The sequence below is a fragment of the Dipodomys merriami genome, unplaced genomic scaffold, assembly GCF_024711535.1.
Source record: "Dipodomys merriami isolate MVZ:Mamm:240054 unplaced genomic scaffold, mDipMer1.0.p SCAF_3, whole genome shotgun sequence".
In the NCBI taxonomy this organism is placed as follows: Eukaryota; Metazoa; Chordata; class Mammalia; order Rodentia; family Heteromyidae; genus Dipodomys; species Dipodomys merriami.
The window spans coordinates 28,083,863-28,096,234 of NW_027204492.1; the positions used below are offsets into that span (position 1 = coordinate 28,083,863).

Below are 12,372 nucleotides of genomic sequence, written 5' to 3' on the forward strand. Positions count from 1 at the left end.
AACTCTGGGCCTGGGCGCTGTCTCTCAGCTCTTCAGCTCAAGGCGAGCGCTCTATCACTTGAGCTACAGCGCCACTTCCGGTTTTCTGGTGGTTTATTGGAGATAGGAGTCTCACGGTCTTTCCTGACCGGGCTGGCTTTGAACCGCGATCCTCAGATCTCAGCCTCCTGAGTAGCTAGGATTACAGGCGTGAGCCACAAGCGCCCGGCTTAACTTAATTTTATAATCACTAAAGAATCTATAATGATTCCACTTTACATTTCTTAACATATTGCTTTGTACAAAAAGACCCTCCCCCCACCACAATCAAAATTAAAGTCAAGCAACTATTTACCAGCTGGATCCTTATACAAAGTTCCCTAAAAAATCAGGAAAAAAATCTGTTTGACAAGGTAACTTCTAATAAGCTGGGCACCAGTGTCTCATGCCTATAATCCTAGCTACTCAGGAGGCTGAGATCTGAAGATCAAGGTTCAAAGCCAGTCCAGGCAGAAAAGTACCCATAAGATTCTTATCTTCTATTAGCTACTCAAAAACTAAAAGTGGAGCTGTGGCTCAAAGTGGGTAGAATGCTAGCCTTGTGCAAAAGAGCTCAGGGACAACACCCAGGCCCTGAACTCAAGCCCTACAACAAACACCCCCGGTCCCCCCAAAAACAGCAACTGCCAATAAACAGTACACACTATTATTCTCATTCCATTTTTTTACAAATGGAAAAACAGAGGATCTAAAAATTACTTGCTTACATTGTATTAAAACAAAAATCATTTCCTTAGATTGGTAAGGAAGTAAAAGAGCCAGAATTCAAGTACAGAGACTAAATTTCAAAACTTTTGCCCAGTAAGCACTACACTACTCATTCATTCAAAAGGCTTACTGGGGCTGGGAAGGTGGCTCAGTGGTAGAGCGCTTGCCATGCATGCATGAGGCCCTGGGTTCGATTCCTCAGCACCACATAAGCAGGAAAAAAAAAGCTGGAAGTGGTGCTATGGCTCAAGTGGTAGAGCGCTAGTCTTGAGCTGAAGAGCTGAGGGACAGTGCCCAGGCCCAGAGTTCAGGCCCCATGACTGGACCCAAAAACAAAAACAAAAACTAAAACAAAAAAGGCCTACTGTATCTTACTCAGTTCACAATCAAAATACTTCAGAATCAACAATAGTGACGTTTCTTCCAGGTTATTAAAATAAGTTTGGGGGTGACATTGTCCAAAAAGAAATGCACTCTTTATCTGACTTATGTCACTGTAAGCCCTCTTTACATTACCTTTATAATAACAATAAAAATTTTTTTTAAAGTTTGGTGCTGCAGGAGGAATCAACTTGAGAGAAGTCTTTACATGCCAAGTGATTCTGATAATTATGTGGGACTTACTATGAGAAACACAGCTCTAGATAACTATATGTGGTCATCCCCCATTATGTGCACAGGTATGTTCTAAAACTCCCAAAAGATAATCTGTACCCATAGAGATTACCAAACCCTGTATGCACTATTTTTAACAATGAGTACTGAAATCATTGAAAGAAAAACTGCAACTAAGGGGTCTATTTAGTATCTGTGTTCATTAAATTTGGTTCTCAATAGCACAATGCTAAGAGACAAGTTACCTAGGCTGAACCTTTATAGTATTATTCATTCACTCTGACCCTCTGAATTCTCATCTATAAAATATTTGCCATACACAAAACTTTTTGAAAACAATCCAGATTATAGAAAGAGCAACCACAAACCAAAAAGGAGGAAAAACCCCAAAACTAGAAAAGGTAAAGGAAGGCAAATATTTCACAAAATAAAAATACAAAAGATGGGGCTGGGAATCTGGCTTAGTGGTAGAGTGCTTGCCTAGCATGCATGAAGCCCTGTATTTGATTCCTTAGTACCACATAAACATAAAAAGCCAGAAATGGTGCTGTGGCTCAAGTGCTAGAATGCTTGTCTTGAGCAAAAGAAGTGAGCACTAGCCTTGTGCAACAAGAGCTCAGGGTCAGTGCCCAGGCCCTGAATTCAAGCCTCAGGATTGGCAAAAAAAAAAAAGACATCATATATGTAAGGGTGCTCACTTCACTATCAGAAAATGAAAAGTAAGTACTATGAAGGCTGGGAAGGTGGTCAGTGGTAGAGTGCTTGCCTAGCATGCATGAGGCCCTGGGTTCAATTCCTCATCAACACATAAGCAGAAAAAGCAGAAAAAAAGTACTGTATTATTTTTCCCAACGCATCACCAGAGCCCACCATAATCCTGGTAGATAACAACCATCAGAGTCATCTTACCTTGGACACACAGTAACGGTTGACTCCAGAGACACGTCTATCTCTTTCCATTACAGCCCAGTGGTAAGGAAAATAGGTCATCCTTTTTTCCTTCAAATAGAAGACAAGTATTGCAGTTTATAAAGATGGCCTAGAAGTCGGATTTCACAACTTTCTTTCTTTCTTTCTTTCTTTTTGGTTGGTCGTGGGGCCTGAATTCTGGGCCTGGGCAGCACTGTCCCTCAGCTCTTTAGATCAAGGCTAGCACTCTACCACTTCTGGCTTTTTCTGCTTATGTGGTGCTAAGGAATCAAACCTAGGGCCTCATGCATGCAAGGTAAGCATTTACCCCTGAGCCACCTTCCCAGCCCTGGATTTTACAACTTCCAAGAAGTGACAAGCCAGATGTTGGTGGCTCATGCCTATACTCCTAGCTACTCAGGAGGCTGAAATCTGAGGATGGTAGCTTTATGCCAGCCCTGGGAGGAAAATCCATGAGAACGTTATCTCTAGTTAACCACCTCCCAACCAGAAGTGAGCACTAGCCTTGTGCAACAAGAGCTCAGGGTCAGTGTACAGGCCCTGAATTCAAGCCTCAGGACCACTCCCTCCCCCCAAAAAAAGATGACAAACTAGATAAACAGAATCATCATCACTGTAATAAAAGGCAATACTAGACTAAAATAAAAGCCAATGTATAACCAAAATCTAACAAATAAAACTAGACCACTAAAATTTAGGATTAACTTTAAAAATCCTGTGGCTAAGATTGTGGCTCTGGGGTAGAGCACCTGCTTAGTAAGTGTGAGGCCTTGGGTTCAAACCCTAATACTGCCAAGAAAAAAAATATGTGGTAGCTGTCTTCTTACAGTTCTTTTTTTTTTTGTTGTTATAATATCTCTTTATTTTTTTTAATTTAATTTTATTTGTGAACATACTGTACAGAGGAGTTACAATTACATGGGCAGGATAATGCATACATTTCTTACCAAGCATTGCAGCCTCCTCCTTTGTTTACCCTTCACATCCCTTCCCAGCCTCCCCCCTCCCCCCCATCCCAATCCTATTCCCCCCCATCCCAATCCTATTATCCTATTCCCCCCCCCCCCCCCCGCACCAACGTTGTAAAGCTCATTTTGGACATGACAACTTGTACTTCTCATTGTTGCAACAGGTCCACCTGTATCCTTAAACAACTGGTTTTTCCCCATCTCCTCCACAAGTTATACTGACATCAAATATAGTGAAAGCAGGGGTTATACTGTGGGGGAGGGACATTTACAGTTCTTATTTTTACAAACATCATTTTTTTCCTTGTGTTTTTTTTTGAACCTTTTAAAAAATTATTTTATTGTGAAAATGCCCTATAGAGGGGCGACAATTACAAGATAATGAGTACATTTCTTTGTTGTTGTTGTTGTTGGTCGTGGGGCTTGAACTCTGGGTCTGCGCTCTGTCCCTCAGCTCTTCAGCTCAAGGAGAGAGCTCTACCGCTTGAGCCACAGCGCCACTTCCGATTTTCTAGTTGTTTATTGGAGATAAGAGTCTCACACTGGCTTTGAACCTCGATCCTCGGATCTCAGCCTCCAGAGTAGCTAGGATTACAGGCGTCAGCCACAGGCACCCGGCTGTGAGTACATTTCTTATCAAGCATTGTAGTCCTCTTTTGTCTCCCCTTCCCATCCTCCCCCCGCCCCCCCCATTTTCTTGTGTTTTAATATGTGTAAATTGTTGCCTTTTGTGATCCTAAGGAACAATAAAGGTAGATCACACTGAAGAACAATGCCAAAACCAAAAAGCAAACCAACGTAAAACTAGATCATAATGAGTGGAAAGTGAAAATCCTTACGTGATTTCCCTGCAGAATAAAGTAGGGGAAAAGAAACATAGGTCCCATGGTTTCCCTTATTTGCAATATCTAGTATATGTATGAGTCAAGCGGAAAAGGTCAGATAATGTGATGTCAGGAAAATGAACCCTTAGATGTGTATTTTAATGTTTTTTTCTTTCATGCATGTGTTTCTAACACATTTATAAGATTATCTCTTTGTTGCTTTGTATGTCCCTCCCCCACAGTATAACCCCTGCTTTCACTATATTTGATGTCAGTATAACTTGTGGAGGAGATGGGGAAAAACCAGTTGTTTAAGGATACAGGTGGACCTGTTGCAACAATGAGAAGTACAAGTTGTCATGTCCAAAATGAGCTTTACAACGTCGGTGGGGGGGGGGGAGTCAAAGGATTGGGATTGGGGGGGAGGGGGGAGGCTGGGAAGGGATGTGAAGGGTAAACAAAGGAGGAGGCTGCAATGCTTGGTAAGAAATGTACGCATTATCCTGCCCACGTAATTGTAACTCCTCTGTACAGTATGTTCACAAATAAAATTAAATTAAATTAAAAAAAAATAAAGTAGGGGAAAATTTTAAGTGTGTGTGGAGGTATAGGAGAAATAGGTGTAGTGTACACTTGTAATCCCAGCACTTGAGAGACTGAGACCATAAAATTTGCTAGCCTGGGCTAGGACCATAAGTCTAGAAAAGGGGAGGAGCTAAGGGTAGGAAAAAAAGTAAGAAATGTATAGACATGTAGATGTGAGAAATTAAAACCCAAGTCAACAATAACGGAGATCTGAGGTCAGAAGGAGCGACAAGATTCTCGTTGTCCTAGGAATTTGGACCTACGTCAAATCTACCGCTCCAGATCCCGAGTCGTTACTCAGCTCGGCGCCCGGTCTTTGCAAGCCCAAAACTAGCTGTTTGTGGCTAAAGGATGTGGTTTCCTACGGGCACCTTGGAGAGCGCCTGCGCTGCCGGTCGCCCCACCCCCAATACCGGCAGCGGAGTCGGCCTCGCGCCGGTAAACCGCCTTACCTTGCCTGCGTTAGTGAACTTATGTATGTAAGAAGTGGACACTCCCGGAATGACCAGGCACACGCCCATGATGAGCAGTCCCGGGACAATCTCGAACCACATCCCGGACCGGTTATTTAGATCCAAATCCTTTCCTCCAACGCCTGCAAGGTGACCGAACTACGGTTACCTTCTCCGCAAACCCCGCGACACCACGCGAGAGGGGCGGTGCCACGTACGTCTTCGCGAGAAGAGACGGGGTCCGCCAAGGCTCAAAAAGGTACTATCGCTCGCGCAGCTGCACTCGCTTTCCGGCATTTCATAGATCAGCTTCTTTTCGCTCCGCTCTGATTTACGGCAAAGCAGACGGCATTTAGGGAAGGGGCTCGGGGCCACCTTGCACTCCGCATCAGTTTCAAAGCTCTGAGACTCGCAAATGGCAGAGCAACTTTCACCAGGCAAGTCGACAGACCGGGTCTGTACCTTCCTTTTCAAAAAGCCTGTGCGGAAAGGAGCTGCAGGCCGCAGAAAGCGGCGGATCTGTGAGCCGGAACCCGGAGAAAGTAGCAGCAGCAGCGATGAAGGCAGCACTGTGGTTCGACCGGAGAAGAAGCGGGCGACCCACAATCCAATGATCCAGAAAACGCGGGGCAGCGGCAAACCCAAAGCAGCCTACGGTACACTAAGTAGCGAGGAGGAAGAGGAAAATGCGCCCGAGAGCCTCGGCGTGGTCTACAAGTCCACCCGCTCTGCGAAACCCGTGGGGCCAGAAGATATGGGAGCGACAGCTGTATACGAGCTGGACACAGAGAAGGAACGTGACGCACAGTCTATCTTTGAGCGTAGCCAGAAGATCCAGGAGGAGCTGAGGGGCAAGGAAGATGACAAGATCTATCGGGGAATCAATAACTACCAGAAATTCATGAAACCCAAGGATACATCCATGGGCAATGCCTCCTCCGGCATGGTGAGGAAGGGCCCCATCCGAGCGCCCGAGCACCTACGTGCCACGGTACGCTGGGATTACCAGCCCGACATCTGTAAAGACTACAAAGAGACTGGCTTCTGCGGCTTCGGAGATAGCTGCAAATTCCTCCACGACCGTTCAGATTACAAGCACGGGTGGCAGATCGAACGTGAGCTTGATGAGGGTCGCTATGGTATCTACGAGGACGAAAACTACGAAGTGGGAAGCGATGATGACGAAATACCATTCAAGTGTTTCATCTGTCGCCAGACCTTCCAAAACCCAGTTGTCACCAAGTGCAGGCATTATTTCTGCGAGAGCTGTGCACTGCAGCATTTCCGCACGACCCCACGCTGTTATGTCTGTGACCAGCAGACCAATGGCGTCTTCAATCCTGCCAAAGAATTGATTGCTAAACTGGGAAAACATCGAGCCACGACGGAGGATGATGCTTCTGATTTCCCAGAAGACCCCGAGGAAGGTCCGATTCCCATCACTTAGGTTTAACATTATTCTCCAATGTCAAAATAAATATTTCGCTGTTCATTTTGGACTCCGTGTCCTTTCTGTTTTAGAAAACTAACAGAGAAGATAGGTAGTGATGGAGGGTCGTGGATTAAATGCTTCGAGGTGGGTGTTACCTGAATTTTAGTTTGGGGATAAATACTTGCTCTGTGTTTATTTTTAGAAGCATCTTCCATAAATGATGAGGATGGGAGAAGTTGGGGAAAAGAGCTAGTATATGCGTGAAGTAACGAATTCTCTCATGTAAGCAATAACTGAACCGTTTGGGTGTGAGTGTGGGTGTGCACGCGTGTGCTCCTACTGGTGCTTGAACTCGGCCTGGACGCTGTTCCTTGGCTTTTGTGCTCAATGCTTGTGCTCTACCACTTGAGCCACACTTCCACTTACGGCTTTTTGCTGATGATCAAACCGCGATCATCAGATATCAGCCTCCTGAGTACCTCGGATTACAGACGTGAGCCACCGGTGCACAGCTCTGAACCTACTTTTTTAAATTAATTTACGGTATTGTTCTTATTAGAGATGATGTGAAGAGGGATTACAATTACCAGTCAAGTAATGAGTATATTTCCTTTTGTACAGTGTGTGTGTGTGTGTGTGTGTATGTTTACATGATAAGTCTTGAAGTTTAGGTGAATATTCTAAATTTGATAGGTTTTTTTATTTAATTTTTATTTAAATTTATTGTTGACATACAGAGAAGTTACAATTACATAAGTCAGGTAATGAGTACATTTCTTTTTGAACAGTATTACCCCCTCCTCATTTTCTCCCACTTTTTTCCCTCCTAATCCCCCCTCATGCAGTGTCTTCTGTCCCCTTGACTCTTTTTTTTTTTTTTGTCAGTCGTGGGGCTTGAACTCAGGACTTGGGCATTGTCCCTGTGCTAGCGCTCTACCTCTTGAGCCACAGCGCCTCTTCCGGTTTTGTAGTGGTTTACTGGAGACCAGAGTCTCATGGACTTTCCTGCTCAGGCTGGCTTTGAACCGTGCTCCTCAGATCTTAGCTTCCTGAGTAGCTAGGATTACAGGGAGCCACTTGCACCCAGCGAACCTATTTATTACATCACTTTGTTTAAGCACAGTTTAAACATGCTTTGCAGCATAATCTCTTTAAAATACGTCTGACAGTAGAGGTGTGGCTCACTGGTAAACTGCTTCTTTAGCAAATATGAGTGAGACACTGAATACAAACTTCAGTACAGCCAAAAAATAAAAATAAATAAATAAAAATAAGAAGCATCAGAGTCCAGGAGTTAGGTGATTGGAGGACAGGAGCCAACACCACAATGCATATGTGGAGAGTCGTCCTTGCTCTGTTTGGGGGTGGTCTTTGCTTTCTTTGAAGTACTTGTAGGGAATCCCCATTTCTATGGATGATAAAAGTGCTCTGTACTGTGCTGTGCAGTATGATAGTATCTACCTTACATGGAGGTTGAGTGCAAGAAATGGGGCTAGAGGCTAAGGTTTTGAGTGTTCACAGTTCAGACTGAACTTTCGAACTTGAGGGGACAAAAGCTTATTTTATAATCCAGTGTCCATTTTGTAATCCATGGAAATAACCATGTTCCAACAGACTCTTAATAAAGTGGACCATACCCTCTTTTTTAAATTTTTTTATTTTTATTAATATTTTTAAATCTTTTATTGTTATAAAGGTGATGTACGGGGGGGGGGGGAACAGTTATATAAGTCAGGTAATGAGTATACTTTTTTTTGTCGATAGTGGGGCTTGAACTCTGGGCTTGGGCACTGTCCCTCAGCTCTTCAGCTCAAGGCAAGCGCTCTACCACTTGAGCCACAGTGCCACTTCCGGTTTTGTAGTGGTTTATTGGAGATAAGATTCTCACAGACTTTCCTGCCCGGGCTGGCTTTGAACTGTGATCTTCAGATCTCAGCCTCCTGAGTAGCTAGGATTACAGTGAGCCACCAGCGCCCGGCCAAGTATACTTCTTTTTGGACCCTTTCCCTTGCTCTCTCTCAGTTTTTCTCTCTTGTCCCCAAGACCCTCTTAAAGTTACTCACTATTCCTAGTACTTGGCATGTAGAAATATAATAATAAAGGGCTGGGAGGTGGCTCAGTGGTAGAGCGCTTGCCTTGCAATGCATGAGGCCCTGGGTTCAATTCCTCAGCACCACATAAGCAAAAAGAAAAAAGCCGGAAGTGGCGCTGTGGCTCAAGTGGTAGAGCTCTAGCCTTGAGCTGAAGAGCTGAGGGACAGCGCCCAGGCCCAGAGTTCAGGCTCCACGACTGGACCCAAAAAAATAAAATAAAATAAAATCTATTTAAAAAAAAAGAAATACAATAATAAGACCAGGAGATTTAAGAAGGGAGATTCAGGACTGGGAATGTGGCTTAGTGGTAGAGCCTAGCATGCATGCAGCCCTGGGTTTGATTCCTCAGTATCACATACACAGAAAAAGCTGGAAGTGGTGCTGTGGCTCAAGTGGTTGGGTGCTAGCCTAGCAAAAGCTGTTCAGGGACAGCCCAGGCCCTGAGTTCAAGCTCCAGGACTGCTAAATAATAATAATAATAATAGTAATAATAAATTTAAATGAACCACGGGAAAGTAAAATAGGCTACATTGGGGATCAGGTATCAGCCATCAGGAGTGAGGAAGACCAACAGAGAGGGTGGATATGGTCCAAGTATTTTATATCCATATATGAAAACAGAGCAATGATGCCTGTTGAAATGTTTTAAGTAACAATGAGATGTACAAGTGGTTACGACAAAAAACGAACTTTACAACTTTGGCGAGGGGGGGATGGGAAGGGATAGGAAGGAGAAACAAAGGAGGAAGCAATAACGCTTGATAAGAAATGTACTCATTATCTTGCCCATATAATTGTAACTCCTGTAGGGTATTTTTTTTTTTTTTTTTTTTGGTCGTGGGGCCTGAACTCTGGGCCTGGGCACTGTCCCTCAGCTCTTCAGCTCAAGGCTAGCGCTCTACCACTTGAGTCACAGCACCACTTCCGGCTTTTTTCTTTTTGCTTATGTGGTGCTGAGGAATCGAACCCAGGGCTTCATGCATGCAAGGCAAGCGCTCTACCACTGAGCCGACTTCCCAGCCCACGGTATTTTCATAATAAAAAAATTTTTTTAGGGCTGGGAAGGTGGTTCAGTGGTAGAGTGCTTGCCTTGCACGCATGAGGCCCTGGGTTCGATTCCTCAGCACCACATAAGCAGAAAAAAGCTGGAAGTGGCACTGTGGCTCAAGTGGTAGAGCACTAGCCTTGAGCTGAAGAGCTGAGGGACAGTGCCCAGCCCCAGAGTTCAGGCCCCACGACTGGCAAAAAAAAAAAAAAAAAAAAAAAAATTTTTTTAAAGAAACGGGGAGGGCCAGGCACTGGTGGCTCATACCTGTAATCCTAGCTACTCAGGAGGATGAGATGTAAGGTTTGCGGTTCAAAGCCAGCCCAGACAGGAAAATCCACGAAAGTCTTATCTCCAATTAACCACCAAAAAACTGGAAGCGGCACAGTGGCTCAAGTTGTAGAGCGCTTGCCTTGAGCTTCTCCAGGAGAGAAATTGTAAAAATTAAGGCTCATATGTCTGTGTAGGTAGTTTAGGTGTTTTCTGCTTTTCTAGCACGTATTCCTAGCACTTGAGAGGCTGGAGCAGAAACATCTTCAGTTCAAGGACAGCTTGGCCTACACATCAAGACCCTGTTTTTTTGTTTTTTAAAGATGTTCAGGTTACTAGCTTTCTTTTTATTTTCGTGTTTTCACTGATGGGGATGGTACCCAGAGCCTCATGCATGCTAGGCAAGTGTTCTATCACTAAGCTTCATCCCCAGCCTTCTTTTCCTTTAATTTGGTTTAATAAACACTTTTTAAATGGTGGTCTATTATAACCAACTTTTTTTCTTTCTTTATTGGGATATAAGTAGTGGTGGTGCTATATTCAATAGTATTGGAAATTTGATGCAATGCAAATGCTTTCTCATTTGGGAAGATTTAAAAATGTAGGGCTGATATATTCATGTAAAATAATATTTCACAATTTAAGCTGGGCACTGGTGGCTCACGCCTATAATCCTAGCTACTCAGGAGGCTGAGATCTAAGGACTGCAGTTTGAACTAATCCCAGGCAGAAAATTCTGTGAGACTCATCTCCAATTAACCATTCCAAAAACAAGCTGTGGCTCAAAGTGGTAGAGCACTAGCCTTGAGCACAAAAGCTCAGGGACAGCACCCAGGCCCTGAATTCAAGTCATATAACCCACCACCAACAAGAACAAAAATTTACCAATTTGATTTGTACAATTCAGTGAATTTCCACAAATCGGTGAGGACATTCAACTGCCACCAAAATTGTGACAAAGCACTTTTTCATCCGTCGTGGGGCCTGAAGTCTGGGCCTGGGCGCTCTTCCTGTGCTCTTCAGCTCAAGGCTAGCACTCTACCACTTGAACCACAGTGCCATTTCTAGCTTTTTCTGCTGATGTGGTGCTGAGGAATCAAACCCAGGGCTTCATGCATACAAGGCAAGCATTCTACCACTGAGCCACCTTCTCAGCCCTGAATCTATTGCTTTTGCCTATCCTGTCACTGTGTGATCATTGATTCACTTTCTATTACTATAGTTTTATGTTTTCTAGAGTCTCATATAAATGGAATCATAGAACATGTTTTCTGTCTGAGTTCTTTCATTTTCACTTATTTTCAGGTAGATATCATTGTTTTTGTTTTGTATTTGTGGGGGCAGGGGGGGAGACAGGAGGTGAGACAAGGTCTCACTATGTAGCAGAGGCTAGTCTTGAACTCAAAATCCCCTGGAGTGCTGGAATTATAGGCATGAACCAGTATAACCACTACAGTTAAAAATGAAGTGAACTAGTGGTTCATTTGTATTGTTCATACTTATGACATGCATCATTAGTTCATTTTTATTGCATAATATTTCATTTGATATATGTATCACATATTTTTTATAAAAAATTTTATTTTAGGGGCTGGGAAGGTGGCTCAGTGGTAGAGCGCTTGCCTTGCATGCATGAGGCCCTGGGTTTGATTCCTTAGCACCACATAAGCAAAAAGAAAAAAGCCAGAAGTGGCGCTGTGGCTCAAGTGCTAGAGCACTAGCCTTGAGCTGAAGAGCTGAGGGACAGCACCCAGGCCCAGAGTTCAGGCCCCACGACCGGACCCCCCCCCAAAAAATTTATTTTATTGTAAAGATGTTGTCCAGAGGGGTTACAGTTACATGAGTAAAGGAATGAATACATTCTTCCCTCCCTTGTTGTTATCCCACTATCCTTCCCTCCCCCTGTATCACATATTCTTTTCTACTCTCCTGTTGATGGGCATTTGAATGATCTCCAGTTTCAAGTAATTTATGTAAGTAATGTGCAATTGGCATTTTGTAAAATAGGAAGGATATTCCCAAGTAAACCAAAATGGGCTTGGTTCCCCCCCCCCCTGGGGCACTAGTCCCAGAAGAGAATCCTTTCACTTAGGAAAAAAGAAAGGGTGATAAAAAAGGAAATCTAATATGTCTGGGTGATATGACATCTTTAAAATTAGTATCTTTGCCAGGCGCAGGTGGCACACACCTGTCATCCTAGCTACTCAGGAGGCAGAGATCTGAGGATCATGGTTCAAAGCCACCCTGGGCAGGAAAGTGAGATTCTTCTCTCCACTTAACCACCAGCAAACTGAAAGTGGCGCTGTGGTTCAAGCAGTACAGTGCTCACCTTGAACTAAAGAGCTCAGGGACAGCACCCAGGTCCAGAGTTCAAGCCCAAGGACACCCTCCCCCCAAAAAGTATCTTGTAT

General features: G+C 44.0%; 1 protein-coding gene across 1 annotated transcript; it reads left to right on the forward strand.

Annotated features, from left to right (window-relative positions):
* The first annotated feature begins 5,368 nt into the window (after positions 1-5,368).
* On the forward strand, positions 5,369-6,613 carry Rnf113a (ring finger protein 113A). The gene has a single exon (XM_070039812.1). It carries the CDS (start codon positions 5,537-5,539, stop codon positions 6,566-6,568), a length of 1,032 nt encoding a protein of 343 aa, XP_069895913.1. The 5' UTR covers positions 5,369-5,536; the 3' UTR covers positions 6,569-6,613.
* Positions 6,614-12,372: the final 5,759 nt, after the last annotated feature.